Genomic DNA, 21,215 nt, shown 5'->3' with positions numbered 1-21,215 from the left:
ATAACCAGCTAACATCATAATGACAGGATCAAATTCACATATAACAATATTAACCTTAAATGTAAGTGGGCTAAATGCCCCCAAAAAAGACACAGACTGGCAAATTGGATAAAGAGTCAAGACCCATCAGTGTGCTGTATTCAGGAAACCCATCTCACATGCAGAGACACACATAGGCTCAAAATAAAGGGATGGAGGAACATCTACCAAGCAAATAGAAAGCCAAAAAAAAAAAAAAAAAAAAAAGCAGTGGTTGCAATCCTAGTCTCTGATAAAACAGACTTTAGACTTTAAACCAACAAATATCAAAAGAGACAAAGAAGGCCATTACATAATGGTAAAGGGATCAATTCAACAAGAAGAGCTAACTATCCTAAATATATATGCACCCAATACTGGCACATGCAGATTCATAAAGCAAGTCCTTAGAGACCTACAAAGAGACTTAGACTCCCACACAATAATAATGGGAGACTTTAACACCCCACTGTCAATATTAGACAGATCAATGAGACAGAAGGTTAACAAGGATATCCGGTACTTGAACTCAGCTCTGCACAAAGCCGACCTAATAGACATCTACAGAACTCTCCACCCCAAATCAACAGAATATACATTCTTCTCAGCACCACATCACACTTATTCTAAAATTGATGACATAATTGGAAGTAAAGCACTCCTCAGCAAATGTAAAGGAAGAGAAATCACAACAAACTGTCTCTCAGACTACAGTGCAATCAAATTAGAACTCAGGATTAAGTAACTCACTCAAAACTGCACAACTACATGGAAACGGAACAACCTGCTTCTGTATGACTACTGGGTAAATCACGAAATGAAGGCAGAAATAAAGATGTTCTTTGAAACCAATGAGAACAAAGACACAACATACCAGAATCTCTGGGACACATTTAAAGCAGTGTGTAGAGGGAAATTTATAGCACTAAATGCCCACAAGAGAAAGCAGGAAAGATCTAAAATTGACACCCTAACATCATGATTAAAGGAACTAGAGAAGCAAGAGCAAACAAATTCAAAAGCTAGCAGAAGGCAAGAAATAACTAAGAGCAGAACTGAAAGAGATAGACACAAAAAACCCTTCAAAAAATCAATGAATCCAGGAGCTGGTTTTTTGAAAAGATCAACAAAATTGATAGACCACTAGCAAGACTAATAAAGAAGAAAAGAGAGAAGAATCAAATAGATGCAATAAAAAATGATAAAGGGGATATCACCACTGATCCCACAGAAATACAAACTACCATCAGAGAATACTATAAACACCTCTATGCAAATAAACTAGAAAATCTAGAAGAAATGGATAAATTTCTGGACACATACACCCTCCTGAGACTAAACCAGGAAGAAATTGAATCTCTGAATAGACCAATAACAGGCTCTGAAATTGAGGCAATAATAGCCTGCCAACCAAAAAAGGTCCAGGACCAGACAGATTCACAGTCAAATTCTACCAGAGGTACAAAGAGGAGCTGGTACCATTCCTTCTGAAACTATTCCAATCAACAGAAAACAGGGAATCCTCCCTAACTCATTCTATGAGGCCAGCATCATCCTGATACCAAAGCCTGGCAGAGACACAACAAAAAAAGAGAATTTTAGACCAATATCCCTGAAGAGCATCCATGCAAAAATCCTCAATAAAATAAATACTGGCAAACCAAATACAGCAGCACATTGGAAAGCTTAATCACCATGATCAAGTTGGCTTCATCCCTGGGATGCAAGGCTAGTTCAACATATGCAAATCAATAAACGTAATCCATCACATAAACAGAACCGTGACAAAAACCACATAATTATCTCAATAGGTGCAGAAAAAGCCAACAAAATTGAACAGCCCTTCATGCTAAAAACTCTCTATAAACTAGATATTGATGGAACATTTCTCAAATTAATAAGAGCTATTTATGACAAACCCACAGCCAATATCATACTGAATGGGCAAAAACTGGAAGCATTCCCTTTGAAAACTGGCACAAGACAAGGATGCCCTCTGTCACCACTCCTATTAAACATAGTGTTGAAAGTTCTGGGCCAGGGCAATCAGGCAAGAGAAAGAAATAAAGGATATTCATTTAGGAAAAGAGGAAGACAAATTGTCCCTGTTTGCAGATGACATGATTGTATATTTAGAAAACCCCATCGTCTCAGCCCAATATCTCCTTAAGCTGATAAGCAACTTCAGCAAAGTCTCAGGATACAAAATCAATATGCAAAAATCACAATCATTCCTATACACCTATAACAGACAAACAGAGAGCCAAATCATGAGTGAACTCCCACTCACAATTGCTTCAAAGAGAATAAAATACCTATGAATCCAAAATCCAACTTACAAGGGATATGAAGGACCTCTTCAAGGACAACTACAAATCACTGCTCAATGAAATAAAAGAGGACACAAATAAATGGAAGAACATTCCACGCTCATGGATAGGAGGAATCAATATCGTGAAAATGGCCATACTGCCCAAGGTCATTTATAGATTCAATGCCATCTCCATCAAGCTACCAATGAGTTTCTTCACAGAATTGGAAAAAACTAAAGTTCATATGGAACCAAAAAAGAGCCCGCATTGCCAAGACAATCCTAAGCCAAAAGAACAAAGATGGAGGCATCATGCTACCCGACTTCAAACTACACTACAAGGCTACAGTAACCAAAACAGCATGGTACTGGTACCAAAACAGATATATAGACCAATGGAACAGAACAGAGGCCTCAGAAATAACACCACACATCTACAACCACCTGATCTTTGACAAACCCGACAAAAACAAAAAATGGGGAAAGGATTCCCTATTTAATAAATGGTGCTGGGAAAACTGGCTAGCCATATGTAGAAAGCTGAAACTGGATCCCTTCCTTACACCTTACACAAAAATTAATTCAAGATGGATTAAAGACTTAAATGTTAGACCTAAAACCATAAAAACCCTAGAAGAAAACCTAGGCAATACCATTCAGGACATAGGCCTGGGCAAACACTTCATGACTAAAACATCAATAGCAATGGCAACAAAAGCCAAAACAGACAAATAGGATCTAATTAAACTAAGGAGCTTCTGCACGGGAAAAGAAACTACCACTAGAGTGAACAGGCAACCCACAGAATGGGAGAAAATTTTTGCAATCTACCCACCTGACAAAGGGCTAATATCCAGAATCTACAAAGAACTCAAACAAATTTACAAGAAAAAAACAAATGACCCCATCAAAAAGTGGGCAAAGGGTATGAACAGACACTTCTCAGAAGAAGATATTTATGCAGCCAGCAGATACATGAAAAAATGCTCATCATCACTGGTCATCAGAGAAATGCAAATCAAAACCACAAGAGATGCCATCTCATGCCAGTTACAATGACAATCATTAAAAAGTCAGGAAACAACAGGTGCTGGAGAGGATGTGGAGAAATAGGAATGCTTTTACACTGTTGGTGGGAGTGTAAATTTGCTCAACCATTGTGGAAGATAGTGTGGATAGATCCTCAAGGATCTAGAACTAGAAATCCCATTTGACCCAGCAATCCTGTTCCTGAGTATATACCCAAAGGATTATAAATCATACTACTATAAAGACACGCACATGTATGTTTATTGTGGCACTATTCACAATAGCAACGACTTGGAACCAACCCAAATGTCCACAATGATAGACTGGATAAAGAAAATGTGGTACACATTCCTTCTGAAACTATTCCAATCAATAGAAAAAGAGGGAATCCTCCCTAACTCATTTTATGAGGCCAACATCATTCTGATACCAAATCCTGGCAGAGACACAACACAAAAAGAGAATTTTAGACCAATATCCCTGATGAACATCAATGCAAAAATCCTCAATAAAATACTGGCAAACTGGATCCAGCAGCACATCAAAAGCTTATCCACCATGATCAAGTGGGCTTCATCCCTGGGATGCAAGGCTGGTTCAACATACACAAATCAATAAACGTAATCCAGCATATAAACAAAACCAAAGACAAAAGCCACATGATTATCTCAATAGATGCAGAAAAGGCCTTTGACAAAATTCAACAGCCCTTCATGCTAAAAACACTCAATAAATTCGGTATTGATGGAATGTATCTCAAAATAATAAGAGCTATTTATGACAAACCCACAGCCAATATCATACTGAATGGGCAAAAACTGGAAAAATTCCCTTTGAAAACTGGCACAAGACAGGGATGCCCTCTCTCACCACTCCTATTCAACATAGTGTTGGAAGTTCTGGCTGGGACAATCAGGCAAGAGAAAGAAATAAAGGGTATTCAGTTAGGAAAAGAAGAAGTCAAATTGTCCCTGTTTGCAGATGACATGATTGTATATTTAGAAAACCCCATTGTCTCTGCCCAAAATCTCCTTAAACTGATAAGAAACTTCAGCAAAGTCTCAGGATACAAAATTAATGTGCAAAAATCACAAGCATTCTTATACACCAGTAACAATCAAACAGAGAGCCAAATCATGAATGAACTTCCATTCACAATTGCTTCAAAGGGAATAAAATACCTATGAATCCAACTTACAAGGGATGTAAAGGACCTCTTCAAGGAGAACTACAAATCACTGCTCAGTGAAATAAAAGAGGACACAAACAAGTGGAAGAACATACCATGCTCATGGATAGGAAGAATCAGTATCGTGAAAATGGCCATACTGCCCAAGGTCATTTATAGATTCAATGCCATCCACATCAAGCTACCAATGAGTTTCTTCACAGAATTGGAAAAAACTAAAGTTCATATGGAACCAAAAAAGAGCCCGCATTGCCAAGACAATCCTAAGTCAAAAGAACAAAGCTGGAGGCATCACGCTACCTGACTTCAAACCATACTACAAGGCTACAGTAACCAAAACAGCATGGTACTGGTACCAAAACAGATATATAGACCAATGGAACAGAACAGAGGCCTCAGAAATAATACCACACATCTACAGCCATCTGATCTTCGACAAACCTGAGGAAAACAAGAAAAGTGGAAAGGATTCCCGATTTAGTAAATGGTGCTGGGAAAATTGGCTAGCCATAAGTAGAAAGCTGAAACTGGATCCTTTCCTTACTCCTTATACGAAAATTAATTCAAGATGGATTAGAGACTTAAATGTTAGACCTAATACCATAAAAACCCTAGAAGAAAACCTAGGTAATACCATTCAGGACATAGGCATGGGCAAGGACTTCATGTCTGTAACACCAAAAGCAACGGCAACAAAAGCCAAAATTGACAAATGGGATCTAATTAAACTAAAGAGCTTCTGCACAGCAAAAGAAACTACCATCAGAGTGAACAGGCAACCCACAGAGTGGGAGAAAATTTTTGCAATCTACTCATCAGACAAAGGGCTAATATCCAGAACCTACAAAGAACTCAAACAAATTTACAAGAAAAAAACAAGCAACCCCATCAAAAAGTGGGCAAAGGATATGAACAGACATTTCTCAAAAGAAGACATGCATACAGCCAACAGACACATGAAAAAATGCTCGTCATCACTCGCCATCAGAGAAATGCAAATCAAAACCACAATGAGATACCATCTCACACCAGTTAGAATGGCAATCATTCAAAAGTCAGGAAACAACAGGTGCTGGAGAGGATGTGGAGAAATAGGAACACTTTTACACTGTTGGTGGGATTGTAAACTAGTTCAACCATTATGGAAAACAGTATGGCGATTCCTCAAGGATCTAGAACTAGAAGTACCATATGACCCAGCCATCCCATTACTGGATATATACCCAAAGTATTATAAATCATGCTGCTATAAAGATACATGCACACGTATGTTTATTGTGGCACTATTCACAATAGCAAAGACTTGGAATCAACCCAAATGTCCATCAGTGACAGACTGGATTAAGAAAATGTGGCACATATACACCATGGAATGCTATGCAGCCATAAAAAAGGATGAGTTTGTGTCCTTTGTAGGGACATGGATGCAGCTGGAAACCATCATTCTCAGCAAACTATTGCAAGAACAGAAAACCAAACACCGCATGTTCTCACTCATAGGTGGGAACTGAACAATGAGATCACTTGGACTCGGGAAGGGGAACATCACACACCAGGGCCTATCATGGGGAGGGGGGAGGGGGGAGGGATTGCATTGGGAGTTATACCTGATACAAATGACGAGTTGATGGGTGCTGACGAGTTGATGGGTGCAGCACACCAACATGGCACATGTATACATATGTAACAAACCTGCACGTTATGCACATGTACCCTAGAACTTAAAGTATAATAATAATAAAATTTTTTAAAAAATTAAAAAAAAAAAGAAAATGTGGTACATATACACCATGGAATACTATGCAGCTCTACAAAAGTATGAGTTCGTTTCCTTTGTAGGGACATAGATGAAGCTGGAAACCATCATTCTCAGCAAACTATTGCAAGGACAGAAAACCGAACACCTATGTTCTTACTCATAGGTGGGAATTGAACAACGAGATCACTTGGACACAGGGCGGGGAACATCACACCCCGAGGCCTTTTGGGAGGTGGGGGCCTGGGGGAGGGATAACATTAGGAGAAATACCTAATGTAAATGACAAGTTGATGGGTGCAGCAAACCATCATGGCACATGTATACCTATGTATCAATCCTGCACATTGTGTACATGTACCCTAGGACTTAAAGTATAATAAAAAATAAATAGAACAAATAAACCTATGGAAAAAGCACTTTTCAAAGCAACAGCAGTATTTAACTTTTACTCAAACCCCTGGTGGTTGTGTTTCTTCCTCATGATCACAACCATTATTCTTGGTTACAAATCTTTGCTTTCTTGACATTTGTCTGCAGCATTTGGTCATTGGTGTTTGCTGAAGGAATGAATACAGAAAGGTCAATTTCCTAACAAGTTATGGTAAAATCTGAGAATGATCTTCTTCGGTCCAGAGTTTCTATACATGTTCCTGCTGAAGTGGCTCTAGGGTAGCTGAGTGAGCAACTCTCCACTTCAGTGTTGCCCATCTCATTGGATGCAGAGCAAATAGCAGTGCCTAGGTAACCTGACTGCTTGGATGCTGGTTTCCAGGCAGCGCTTTCAATAGATCTCCCTAGGTTATCGAAAAAAATTTTTGTAATCATATACTATGTAGTATTTAAGTTTTATTCCTTTAATGCACACATAAATAAACATGTGTGTCATGCATACACATGCATTCACACATTCACACATACAGTGGTTGGTCACCTGCAAACCTACTTTTTTGCTGTTCCCCGTGCTTACTTGAAACCATTTAGTCCCTTTCATTCCCGTGGCTGATAGAAACAGGAAGGCTGTTTGTGAGGGTTAGAACATTTTCTCTCTCTCTTCCAGCCCATCTGGTCCCATATAATATGAGGCAAAGCCGAGATCTTTATATTAATAGGCAAAAATACTGTCTCCTCATCACAGGCCATCACTGTCACTTCACCACTAGGTGGCCACTGCCCCTCAGGGATCAGCATGCATATAGCTTGGGGTCCCTTCCCTCCTTTTTCCAAAATACAGAAGTCGATGAGCTCGATAATAGAAAAAAAAAAAAAAAAAGAGTGAGAGGAGTAAGCCTAGTCATATTGCTATAAACAGAAGTATTTTTGGTTTTTTTCCATGTTTAAATTATGTCGATATAAATAAAATGTAAACTTTACCATTGTAACCATTAAGTGCATGGCATTAAGTACATTCACATTGTTGTGTACCCGTTACTAACATCCACCTCCAGAACTTTTTCATTTTCCCCAGATGAATCTCTCTACCCATTAAACACAAACTCTACATCCCCCTGCCTGTTTGTTTTCTTGTTTTTAATACATAGGGAAAGCAAGGAAATGCGAGCACACCAGGCTAAGATTTCTATGGAAAATAGCAAAGCCATCAGCCAAGATAAATCTATCAAGAATAAGGCAGAACGGGAAAGGTAAGTCTGAGAGTGCTCACTGCAGGAATATGGCATTGACCTGAGGACACAGTCTCAATTTTCTTTACATGTGTACACACAAACACAACTGAGACATAAAAACAATTGTGACTTTTGACTAGGAATTCTGCTATTATAACTGCAATGAAGATTTGTTATTATCACTGTAGAACAATTGTCCACATTTTCTGGTTGCTTACTACCACCAGCAAAATCAGTTTACATTCAATATATATGTGCTGCTTTACAAACAAAGTTGTATAAAATATGACATAATGTAATTCTTTTTTATTTATTTATTTATTTTGCTTGCTTGTTTTGAGACGGAGTCTTCTTGCTTTTTCACCTAAGCTAGAGTGCAATGGCCCAATCTCAGCTCACTGCAACCTCCGCCTCCTGGGTTCAAGCGATTCTCCTGCCTCAGCCTCCCTAGTAGCTGGGATTACAGGCATGTACCACCACACCTGGCTAATTTTTGTATTTTTAGTAGAGATGGGGGTTTCACCATGTTGGCCAGACTGGTCTTGAACTCCTGACCTCAAGTGATCTGCCTGCCTCAGCCTCCCAAAGTGCTGGGATTATAGGCGTGATCCACTGCGCCCAGCCTATAGTCAATATAATTCTGAAGCCTCCTTCCCAGGTTCCATTGGGTCATGCTGCAAGCCTCTCCCCTGCTCAGGTGTCAGTCTGTTCTGGATGGGCCAGTTCTGAATAGCAGCAGCAGTCAGGGGGATGGTCTTCTTCAGTAGTCCTTCACATGGGATCATCTTTAAAGCTCCCATCCCGTTTGTCTCATTTGTCCTTATGTTAGGTGAATTTTCTGGAAGCAGATCAAGACAGGAATTGAGGTGCTTGTGATTCACTGAGGAAGGGACCTTCAGAGCAAGGGCGTGAGGAAGCAGGAAGGCCCAGGACAGGCCCTAAGCAAGGATGTGGTCTCACCTAGGGTCCCTGTAACTTCAAATAAAAAATTGTACCACAGATTTGTCCCTCTTTGAAGCAAGAGTACCAGGCTTTTGTGTTTCTGTATTAGGCAGCCATTGGCTGCCTGAGATTGGGGGGAAGGTTTGTGTGACCTCCATAGAAGGTGTCAGGTGCAAGCCCTTTAGACACAGCCAGTAAAGGGGATCTGAGGAGCTGTCAATAGTCATGTTACCCAAGGGATAGGTACTTAATTCCTAACGATCACCTGTGCTGCCCGTCATCCACCTCGGGAAATCTCTGCGAATACAAATGCTGTCAGCTCCATAACCACTACGCCACCAGCAGTTAGGGACAGTGGGGTTCCTTCTATGGGGAGAATAATACCTAGCATGAAGGTGGCCTTCTGGCTGAAGTCCATGTCTCAGAGAAAAGCTGTTTTATGAGCCAGGTACAGTGGTTCACACCTATAATCCCAGCACTTTGGAAGGCCGAGGTGGGCAGATTACCTGAGGTCAGGAGTTCGGGACCAGCTTGACCAACATGGTGAAACTCCATCTCTACTAAAAATACCAAAAAATTAGCTGGGCGTGGTGGTGCATTCCTGTAATCCCAGCTACTCAGGAGGCTGAGGCAGGAGAATGGCGTGCACCCGGGAGGCGGAGCTTGCAGTGAGCCAAGATTGCGCCACTACACTCCAGCTTGGGCGACAGAGCAAGACTCCATCTCAAAAAAGAAAAGAAAAGTAAAAAGTGTCATTCTCTGGATGTTATTCTCAGATAAGCAACTTTATTTAAGGGCCTTATATACATGGAAATGACACCTTCTTCAGCTTGAAAACACCAAATATTCCAGCCATGATAAAACCTCATTAATTTGAACTGTTTTAAACTGTCCAAAGTGAAATATAGAATTAACCATGACAAATGTGCCAATTAATAGCTTTTTACCATCTTTTTCAAATATGTGACAAGGTGGACTTTAGCTTGGTTGAGGTCAAATTATCTTCAATTTGGAGTTACTGCTAACTTAATTAGCAAGGTTCTTAAAATTTATCTTAGTTTGAAAACTGTACTTATTTATTGTAACTTTCTATTTTTATTTGTGCAACTGTATGGGGGTACATGAGAAAACTTTACATGTATACAATGCCCAGTGATCAAGTCAGGATGTTTAGGTTGTCCATCACCCAAGTACTATACATTTTTGGCTAAGTATTGTCACTCTACTCTGCTATCTCTTGTAAGTTTGTATCCAGTGGTAAGTGGTTCCAAAATATCTACAAATTGGCTGTTTTTTGAAAAATAATTTTTCTATACCAAATAATAGTTATATTCTAAACCCATACTGTGTGTATGTTTGTATCCGCTTTATCTAACTAAGGAGAAATAAAATTTAAAAATTTGTCACAGCACTAAGAAAGATATATAGAAACTGAAAATCATACTAACATTTTTAGATCGAAGAAGACATTTTAACAGAAATTACCCAATATTTATAACTGAATGACAATGTAAACATTATTTATCAATGTGTAGAGGGTAGTTGAAGTGATATTTGGAGTGAAAAGTACAGCCTAGATGCATATATTTTGTAAAAGATGTGAAAATTAATGAGCTAACCACTCAAAGAGAATATGAAGTTGGAAAAACAGAGTGAACCCAAAGACCTCTGATGGAAAGAAATAAATTTAAAAAGCAAAAAATACTGAAATAGAAAACAAAATGCAATAGAGGGCATTCATAAAAACAAAAGCTTCTTTGACAAGAATAATAAATCAGTTAGCTTCCACCAAGACTAAAGAAGAAAGAGAGAGAAAACATGAATTAGTGATGTTAGGGGTGAAAAAGGGAATTAACTACAGAGAAAAAACAAGTCTACTATTAAAAAAAAAAAAACTACCAATAAATTTGAAACGTTAGATGGAGTGCAGAATTGCTTTGAAAAATATAAATATCCAAAACTGACTGAAAATGGAGTAATCCTGAACAGACTGACAATTATTACAGAAGTTCAAGAAGTTATAGGTCTTTTCACTCATGAAAAACACTCTACCTCACCAGTAGTCAGGGAAATGCAAGTTAAAACAATGAGCAATGCCATTCCATAGGAGCATCTAACTGACAAGAAAGTCTGATAGTACTAAGAGTGGGCAGAAATACGGGGAAGGAGTAACACCCAGACACTGCAGATGGAAATGCAGTTGGGACAACTGGATTCGAGTAAGGAGGAGCCTATTTGTACCCTGCCAACTGGCAAGTCTGAGTATACACCCTACAGCAGCCTTTGCCTATGTGCACAGGAAGATATACACCACACTTCATCCACTCATCCATTTATTCAACAGACTCTTATTGTGTCACGTATTACAGGGCCCATGCACCCGATCATTGTAGCGTTGTTTGAAAATAACCTACTTTTTGTTAATGGCAATGAGGAAATAGTGTAGTCTGTTCATAAAATTGAAAAAATCCATACAGCAAATGAAAATAATGAAGTGGTTTGGAACATGGATGTATCTCTAAAACATAAAGAATAAGTAGTAAGCCAAGGGGAGAAACCCAGACTATGTTACTCTATGGGTCCATATAGAAAACACATGAAACAATACCAGCGACATCAGCATCATGTGGGAGCTTATTAGAAATTCAGACCTCCCACCTCAGGGCCACTGAATCAAAGGCTCAAAGTGGAGGGCACAACAGTCTGGTTTTTGTCATCTCTCCAGGTGATTGCTATACACAGGAAAGTTTGAGAAGCTCTTATGTTACACATGGGCATGTCTATATGTGGCTTAAAATATTAAAACGTGGGTGAGAGGATCCACACCAAATTCACAATAGTGGTTACCTCTGGGGAGAGAGGAAGAAGGAAAACTGAATCAGGAAGAATACAAATGGGGCATTAATTACATCTGTAACTGTTTATTGTCTTTAAAAATGTCAGATAAACATGGCAAAACACTAATATTGGTTAATCTGAGGGATACACACACAGTTTTTAAAATATTCTTCTCTGGACATTATATGTTTGAAAATACTACAATAAAAATTAGAAAAATAAATCAACAATTCCATCCAGAGAATTTGATGGAATATAGCTCTTTCTTATTTGATATAATATTAATTTCATTCAATGTCATACCAACCATTATTTGTGCCCATTGCTTTTAGGCGAGTCAGGGAGTTAAACAGCAGCAACACTAAAAAGTTTCTGGAAGAAAGAAAGAGAGTAAGTATTTTATTATATTTTTGGCATTCTTCCTTTAAAAAACTATAAACAATAACTCATGCTTAGCCACCAGACCTCTAGCTAATTTGCTTAATTTGATTTTTCTGTACATTAAACATTCTAGCTTCTCTGCTCCCTGAAAACTGCAATAATCTCTCACTAAAATCTTTAAGATAATGATTTGGCACCATTTTACACAGAAAATGAAGCCAGGTTTAGTCATCCATAAGTCCTCTATTATTTTCTAAGATTTTAGCAGGAAAGATCTTCCCAGAAAGAATTAAGAGTTTAAACTCCACAAATTTTGAGATGATTTTTAAAAAATTATTATCTCTTTCACTTAAATTATAAAGTTACAAGTCATCTCTCATCCCTGTTTTAAGATTGTAACCCAAAGTTTATCAGAATTTTTTTTAATTTTTTTAATTTATTTATTTTTTTGCAGCTCGCAATGAAGCAGTCCAAAGAAATGGATCAGTTGAAAAAAGTCCAGCTTGAACATCTAGAATTCCTAGAGAAACAGAATGAGCAGGTATTTTACCTAAAATATGTAAAAACATGTAGGCAGCTAGCCAATTTGGGGTACACATGCCGTGGCCCAGAGTGACCAGTGGCTTTTTGCATATCGTAATTGAAAGGTGGATAGAAGAATTTGTTGCCCATTACTATATTTTCTCCATTATATCCAAAAAGAAAAGAAAGTACCTGTTTTTGGAGCAGGAGCAGAATCTGGCTATGCCAAAAAAAAAAAAAAAAGAATATTTGAATAAATTATGGGGATTCTAAGAATGAAATTACTAAAAGCGAGAGTATGAAAAAAATAGATTACAAAGTATTTCTTAATTTTCATTTAGAGTTTTATAATTTGCAAACTACAGGCAAGGGATATGATGTTTAAAAGCAAATGAGAGAAACTACCTATTTTCAACCTCAATCTGAAAATGAAGTTTAAAAACCTCCCTGGGGCTTACAGGTAGAATCTAAAGTCATGAGCCCCCGTCACTTTACAAACCACTGAGCATGAGTAGATACCGTAGTTTTGGTGCTTTTTCCCAGCAAGACGAGACACTAAATAAAGAAATATACACAAATAAAGAGTTATCCAGGCCGGACACAGTGGCTCACGCCTGTAAGCCCAGCACTTTGAGAGGCTGAGGAGGGTGGATCAGGTCAGGAGATCAAGACCATCCTGGCCAACATGGTGAAGCCCCACCTCTACTAAAAATACAAAAATTAGCCAGGCCTGGTGGCATGCACCTGTAGTCCCAGCGACTTAGTAGGCTGAGGCGGGAGAATCACTTGAACTCAGGAGGTGGAGGGTGCAGTGAGCCAAGATCGCACCACAGCTCTCCAGCCTGGGTGACAGAGTGAGACTCCATCTCAAAAAAAAAAAAAAAAAGGAGTTATCCCAATTCCAACTGTGTAGTTAGACCAATGGGCATATACCAGCACCAAGAGAAATGTATTTTTATCTGGTGCATAGTACAGATGGGCACCTTTCCAAATGGGCTACAGCCCATCAGCAACCTTCAATTTGATGGAAATCCCTCTAGTTCCTGTGACAGCAAGACCCTCAGTTATCATTTAAGTATCAGACAAATGTCAGTTCAAATGTTATTCTTTAGGTGTAGTTGGTATAGAAATTATTATTCCTAGGTAATTCAATGTAGAAACGGAGAGGTTTTGATGAAATATGTACTTGTGCCTCATTGTTCCTTCCTGTTTTCTCCCATCTATAAAACAATCTTATTTAAGGAATACTTTTTTCCAAAGTAAATGGCTCCCCTTGAAGAATACTTAAGTAGGAATTATACTAAAAAGTACCTTTGAGAAAGTAAAAAAAAAAAAAAATCATTTTTTTATGTCAGTAAGGTAACAGATAAATCTGACTTCTAGTTTCAGATTCTTTACTTTTTGGTGGACAGAAATTTTATTCATCAACATACTTCCTAGTTATGTTTCCCATTTCCTTTTCAGCTAAATGCTTCTATTCATAAGCAAGTCCACTCCAAGGGGACAATACATGGTTATTGTCCCCATAGGTCCAATTCATTTGACCAACTCATAAACACATCACATTCTGGTACAAGTTTCCTAGCTTATGGTTTTGCTCTTAAAGCACTTCTCAGAAAGTGCTCCTGGGGTAAATGTAGGAATATGAATAAGGATAAAGCCACCATCTCCAAAGCTTTAGAAGCCACTTCAGTGATTCGACAATGGGTAGGGATAAGGATGCCTTGGAGAAGGTTTTTAAAAATTCTCCCTAGAAGAAGGCACAGTGAAAGGTAAGGCACAGTTATGTGTTAGTTAACTAAATTAAGAAACTACTTGGAAATTAATTGTGTTGCTTAGCAACAAGTTTGACTAAAGAATGTAAATGTGCTTAGAATTACTCATCACTACAATAGTGGTGTATGCCAGAGCTAGAGAATACAGTCATCTTGTGTCGCTAGTTTCAGAGCCGAAGTACATAATTTTTAAAAATCACTTTGAGCTTTTATCCTAATACATGACTAATTCAAGCCACACCAGAGTTCTTGCATTAAACTGCTAGATTAGTGATAGCTATATTGATTAGACTGTATTGGGAGAGTGCTGGCTTTTTGTTCCAGAAATTCAAATAATGTCGTTTAAGGTCTACCACCCACGACTGATACTGTGAGTCACAAAAGCTTGGGAAAGCATAGAACATGAAAAGGCTTGAGACCTGATAAAGATTTAATGAGATTCAAGGAAAAGACATTTAAGATATCATACTGATGCTTCTGGCAAGCAAAGAATTTGGACTTGAATTTCTGTGTTAAGCTTTGCTTTAGAAATATGGCCTGTTCAATTGCAAATTGAATCCCAGATCTTTCTAGTATTTTTGGCATTTAAGGGTGAGAAAGCTCTCAATTCACAGTTACTCTGTATGGTACAACACTGTCATGGGCACAGTGCAAAAGATACAGTGACTTCACTTCTTTACTCATGAAAAGGCAAGGTCTGGAACTATATAGTATATCTCCCTTCATAACCAGGTAAACGTTTCATCAGCAAGAACAGTTCTCTGTCTCCAGACAATTCAAACTTCCACAACAATATGCTAAATAATTGTTAAATCCCAAGACTTTTTTTCTAAGCCAGAGGTAAATGTAAACATTCTCCCATAGTATTTCCCTCAAAGGTTTCTTTCTGTTTTCCTGTGACCCTACTCCTAATCAGTGTCCCAAATCTCCCCTTCCAAAGCAAGGCCTGGAATGGATTCAGTCCATTAGCTAACCCAGTGTTGGGGGCATTGGCAGAAACAAACCAAGCGGCAGTATGTTTTGGTCCTGATTCTGGATCCTCACCTTCTAAGCTATTTGTAAGCCAGTTTATGTCCTTGCCTACTTGGTCAGCAGATTATTCACTTAAAACTCTGAAGGTTGGGGATGTTTTTCCTACTTGAGTTTTTTCATAGACCTCCCAGCTACACAGTATATCTCATCTGTCTTGACATGTACCATTTCAAACATTAACGACTCCATTACTGTCACACACTCGAGTCTCAAAAATTGATTTTTGTCATCAATCCTATCATTTAATACAGAGAGGTAAAAGGTTTTGCTTAAAGGCTAGGCTCTCCACTTACTGCCACAGAAGAGAGGCACAGTCTGGGGATGATAGGCGTTGGTTGTTTGTTTTGTTTCTTTTTTTTTTTTTTTTCTGTTGAGATCAACTAGGGGAAAGTTTGTCACAGAGGGGTGTGTACGTGTTTTATCCTTAGCTTTTTGCTTTTCTGTATATGGTTTTGCATTCATTTCTCAAATTCACTTCAATATTCATTTATTTTCTTTGCTTTGTATGTATGACTCAATTTTGACATTACTATTTTTGTACAAACAGCTTTTGAAATCCTGTCATGCAGTGTCCCAATCGCAAGGTAGGACCGAAACTCTGATAAGCAAGACATTGCTTTCCTTCTCGACTACGTCCATATTCTCTGTGCAGTCTCCATTTATGAGTCACATCTGGTCATAACTAATATCTGAAGGGTTTGGATTTAAAAGCTTGACTATTCCATGCTTGGATTTCTGATGTCATATTCATGCCAAAATGCCCAGAGTCTTTAGATAATTACTTCTGAGGGTATTTGAGCCTGTATTTTCTATTGCAGATCTGGGAAACAGATCATGGTAATAAAGACATAACCAGAGCAGTGATGTGCAGCTGTCATTTGGACTGACCACAGCTAAGACAGGGTCACAGAGTCAGATCACTCACAAATGTTAATATGACTCCAATTAATTTTTAAAGCACCCGGTAAATGTTGGTTGGTGGTTTTTAATGACGGAGCTGTGCTCTGCGTGTAGAAACATTACACGATGACTCTTGTCATGCTCTCTGCTAAGTCCCATCTGCTAAAGACCCTGATCACCCCTCATAAGTAAGGTGACCATATAATTTATTGTCCATACCCAGATAGTTTTGAGAGTGAAAGGCAGCTCTGTTCGTAATATCTAGGACTACAGGCATAAACTGGAATTGCCTCAGACAAATGAGAATGAATGGTCACCCAACTCATACAAAAACTTAGCTGTTGGAATAGTCTTGTAATGTTCTATGATTCTTCCTTCTACACCGTGGTCAATACTTTCTTCAGAAGCTAAAGGGGGAGAAGCACAGAGAATCGTTTTCTACTATTTACTGAACATGGAAGTATTTAATTTCCAGTGCTGATAATGTTTCACTGTCATCCCTTATGAATACTGTTTGTGTCATAGTTTCATGTTTGTATATTTTTCTCCATTTCTTCATTTCTCTATTAGAGTATTACTATACTTTAGGCATAAAAAATATCTGGACAGAGGGAACCACCCATCCCAAATTTACACAGAAAGATTTAATTATTTGGTGTTATTATATCCATCCTCACCAAAATGAAACTTAATGCCAAAATATAGAAGTAAGAAGAAGAAGGAAATCACAGTATAGTCTATGGGTTAAATTAATTTTGTCACAAGAATTCATTTGGAAGATGCTTCTCGTATAATGTACAGAGTTGACCAAACCCCTTCCCAGTAACCTTCCATTTAGTTGGAATATCTAAGCAGACATGAATATTAACATCAGGGCACTTCAGAATCTGCCTCCGATTTGTATCTTCATAGGTTCATGTTTCTGTTTTCAAACATCCTTTATCTCAAAGCAGCATGTCACTAAAAAAAGAAATGGGCAATCCTCATTCCTCAAAAGATACGTGCATTGGGTTGGGCAAAAGCATCCAGGCTACCAATTGGATAATAAAAGCTGAAATGTACTATTTGATTTTTTCCTGTTTCCAAGCAAGTATTTCTCACCGGACGCTGCCCCCGTCATACCCCCTTTCCTCTTCTCGAATTAGCTTGTTGTCTTAGTGACAATCTAAACTCATGAGGTTAAATTCACTATTGCTTACTTCCTGGTAGTCCATAAAAATTACCCTAGAGAAGTAAGAGCCCACAGGGATAGAGTTTGCACAATAGGATTCCTGAAGGCCTGCATGTTCCTGTAACATTCCATTTACAGAAGACTCCAGCCAGTCCAGTGTAATATGCTCTCAACTGAACTTCTCTATCAATTAGATTCTTAGGGAATTACTTTTAACTAAATTCCAGGCTATTTAGGAAATAAGTTGTACATAAGCAATACTTATTCTAAATGTGATAAAATTATCTACACACAGTCAAAGCAACGTGTCAATCTGTAGAAACTAAATCAAACAGTTTGTGGTAAGAAGTGGCAAGAAGTAACCTGCCCTTTTTCAGTCTAAAGATGAAGCAAGTGGTCTACCCTCTTTTCAAGTGGTTCTCCTGGCACTGTGTAAACCAGTCCTTCTCAAAATTTAATGTGTATAAAAACTTCCTGGAGATCTTGTTAAAATGAAGATTTTAACTGATTCAATAGGTCTGGGGTAGACTCCAAGATTCTATGTTTCTAAGAAGGTCCCAGGCAATGCTGCGCTGCTTCTACGTGGACCGTATTTTGAGTAGCAAGAATGTGGTGACAGGATCCTATTTATGGGAGAAGAGAGGCCAGGGTTGTTAAGTGCCTTCAGATAAGGATTTCAACACACGTAAGGCCATGTTTCTGATGTTATAGGCGAAGGAGATGCAGCAGATGGTGAAATTGGAAGCCGAGATGGACCGCAGACCAGCAACAGTAGTATGAAACTCCAAAATGCAAACTGAAGCAGCAAACCCACAAAGCATCAAAAGATTCACTCACAAACTTCTGAACACAAACTCCGTGGATGAAAGCTGTTTATTTTGTTTCCTTTATGTGTAAACAAGATGATATCTGAAACCAGAGAGACTTGGAATGTCTGATTGACTTCTATTTAACAGCTTGAGTATTGCATTTCCTTGGCCAAACAAAAGTAGCTACAAATCCACAACAATTTACTATTCCAGTAAGGCAGAGTTTAAGCATTGATAATACAACTTAAACATGTTTGCTGTAAAATACCATCACAAGTAAATGAGCTTGGTGTTAACAACTCTCCTTTGTGATGCCTTAGGACATGTTTGAGCTGCAGCAAAAAAAACAAAAACAAAAAACAGTGCATTCGCAATTTCATAGCAAGTGCATGCACTAGGAAAAGAAAACTCTGTCTACAAATGTATTAGCAGAAGTGGTGGTCTGCTAGACAAATAATTTTGCAAAATTTTTCTACATCTAAGTTACCTCATCAGTAAGTGCCGTGTCTCTACCATGCCATCAGAGGCTAATTTCCTGTAAAAGTTGTGGAAATTATTAGAACAATAGAAAAATAGAGCAGTGTATGTGTGCCAAAACTCATCATTACTCAAAGGAGAACTGTGTTAGGCACATTTAAGAAAGTTGACATCTGACATTGCTTTATAGGAATTGTTTCTGCAGATTCCAAATACTACAATTCACACCATAAAGATTGTGAAGTGATTATTGGCAAACGTTTGTAAATGTGACCATGTATAAAGTATTTATACTCTTTAATTCACACTGTTAGAGAGCAAAATCATCTAAGTATTGCCACATGACAAGATTAGTAAGCAGGAATACTAGAACTATGTTTGCATGATACACAAGCACCAGTAAAGACTAATCCATACAGACACAGTTAACCTAATGCCAAATAAATACTGGTTAAATAAATGTATGGCACAGAATATAATTTGACTATCAAGACTTTTAGCATAATGAAAAAGTCTATATATATGTGTATATGAATTATGTGGGCATTCTTGATACTTCAAGTTCTAGTTTGAAAAAAATACATAACTAATTTAATTTTACACAAAAATATTTATGCAGATTTTCAGAATTTCATATCAGGAAATGACCTTTTTATGTCTGTTAAATATCAAAACAATTTGCTACAGTGTTAATCTGCATGGTCTTTAAGCCTGTTGTAGTTGAGATGCAGACAGTGCATGAAAAAGTATTCCGCTGGGAATTGAGCCATGCCACCAAAGCCAAGAGGAGCGCATGGAAACCCGGTAGTCTAGAACTAATCAGATTACTGATTTTAGTGCACAGCACCAAATGAATTGTTGTATATGCTTGTACAAATTGATTCTGTGTGTTCCTCTGAACAAAGCGGAGAAAATGATGATACCATCGATATTGAAATTAAACTTCCAACTTCTCTAATAAAAAGTTAAAATACACATAACACTCGTCAGAGTATTTGCTCCCAAGATGCATTCTAGCAAATGTTTTGCCTTTTTCATATGCATGATCTCATCGTTATTTTCAAAGGGGGCTTATTAATACCCCCAACATGTTTTTCACCCAAAAGATGCAAAACATGCAGATTCTAGTTGACTTCAGATGTAATATACTTGTTTTTCTCCTATTTATGATTTGAACTGGATTCTGTAAATCTCTGGTTCTTAGTTTCCTTATCTTTAAAAACAGTGGAGTTAGACTACATGTCTTTTGGCACTAACATCTCATGAAAAATTATGGTTAATAAAATATCACCATATTTAGATTGCCAATTTTCAAAGATTCTGAATGGCTTCTCATCATCAAATCAAATCAAATCCAAGAGCTCAACTGTGCTCACCATTCTGTAACACTTGACTAAATTCATCACTTGCCTCCTCTTGTTTCTGCTTTGGAGAGGTACTACTAGTTTTTCCATTTTTCTTACTTCTTCTCTGGCTTTTCATCCTCCTAGACCACCATAAGCATTTATATTTTCCAGTGTTATATATGGAACCAGTTTTTGTCTTTAATCCAGGTTACTTTTAGTATTTGAGACATCATACCATTAATCCATTGTAGTAGGATTAAAATGTACACACAATTCAAATGTGCAACAAAAAGATGTGTCACCTGCTATTGTTAAGTTCATATTACACTCAAACCTTGCATTCTCCCTTATTATGAAGAAAAATTAATTGCCAGTTAAAGTAACTCAGCTCTTCCAATTATAAAAAAACATTTTCAGGGACATGTTTAGTTACTTGATAGTCAAATTCCCTGTTAGAGGCCCTCCCCATTCAAGAGATCTTGCTTTTTGCCCCAAATGGCATCTGGGTGTGAGGGAAGCTCATGTGTCCACCTGGCAATTGGTAGGAGCGTCTGGTTTCCCCATTGTTGGACATGCCCTAACTGCACTCTACTGCAGCTTTCCACCCCAGTGGTTCAAAGTCCCTGCTCAGCCAAGTCCTCAGTCTGGTATCAGTTTATTCCAGCATTATTCTGGGATATGCAGAACTTCCAGGTCTTTGAGGGCTGTGCAGGAACCAATGGTGTTGTCTCAGGTCCGTCCATCAAAACACTCCTTTGGTCATTTGTCAGCTACTAGGGCCATGTAGTTCCAATACCACAGAGGCTTCTAAATCCAGGAGGCTTGAAATGTTCCAGAGCAATGCCCCAAAAAGCAAGAAGGAAGCAAGCTTTATGCTGGCCCCAAGACTATCTGGGTTTATACTATATCTTGCTTCTCCCACCATCAGAACTTTTTGTTCTGATTTGGGAGCCAGGGCACTTGAGTCTCAATTCTTACCTTTATTCTTTCTTTCAGCCCAGAAAAGATATTCAACTACCCATTCCTGACTGATGGAATACCCATACAGTACCATACTTCTCTTTTCCTAAGTAGGTTGCTCTTCACCTTTTGGG

The 21,215-nt window shown here is 38.2% G+C and overlaps 1 protein-coding gene across 1 annotated transcript in view; it reads left to right on the top strand.

Moving 5' to 3' along the window:
- PLCB4 (phospholipase C beta 4) overlaps nucleotides 1-20,091 on the top strand; it is a 266,056-nt gene extending 245,965 nt beyond the window's left edge. The window contains exons 34-37 of the mRNA XM_031934696.1: nucleotides 7,845-7,946; nucleotides 12,041-12,098; nucleotides 12,544-12,630; nucleotides 18,201-20,091. Coding sequence (XP_031790556.1) covers nucleotides 7,845-7,946; nucleotides 12,041-12,098; nucleotides 12,544-12,630; nucleotides 18,201-18,269 — 316 coding nt within the window. The 3' untranslated portion in view covers nucleotides 18,270-20,091. The remainder of the gene's footprint in view (nucleotides 1-7,844; nucleotides 7,947-12,040; nucleotides 12,099-12,543; nucleotides 12,631-18,200) is intronic.
- Nucleotides 20,092-21,215: the final 1,124 nt, after the last annotated feature.

This window comes from Piliocolobus tephrosceles, chromosome 20, assembly GCF_002776525.5.
Source record: "Piliocolobus tephrosceles isolate RC106 chromosome 20, ASM277652v3, whole genome shotgun sequence".
NCBI classification, from domain to species: domain Eukaryota; kingdom Metazoa; phylum Chordata; class Mammalia; order Primates; family Cercopithecidae; genus Piliocolobus; species Piliocolobus tephrosceles.
This window is presented reverse-complemented; position numbering and strand designations above follow the sequence as displayed.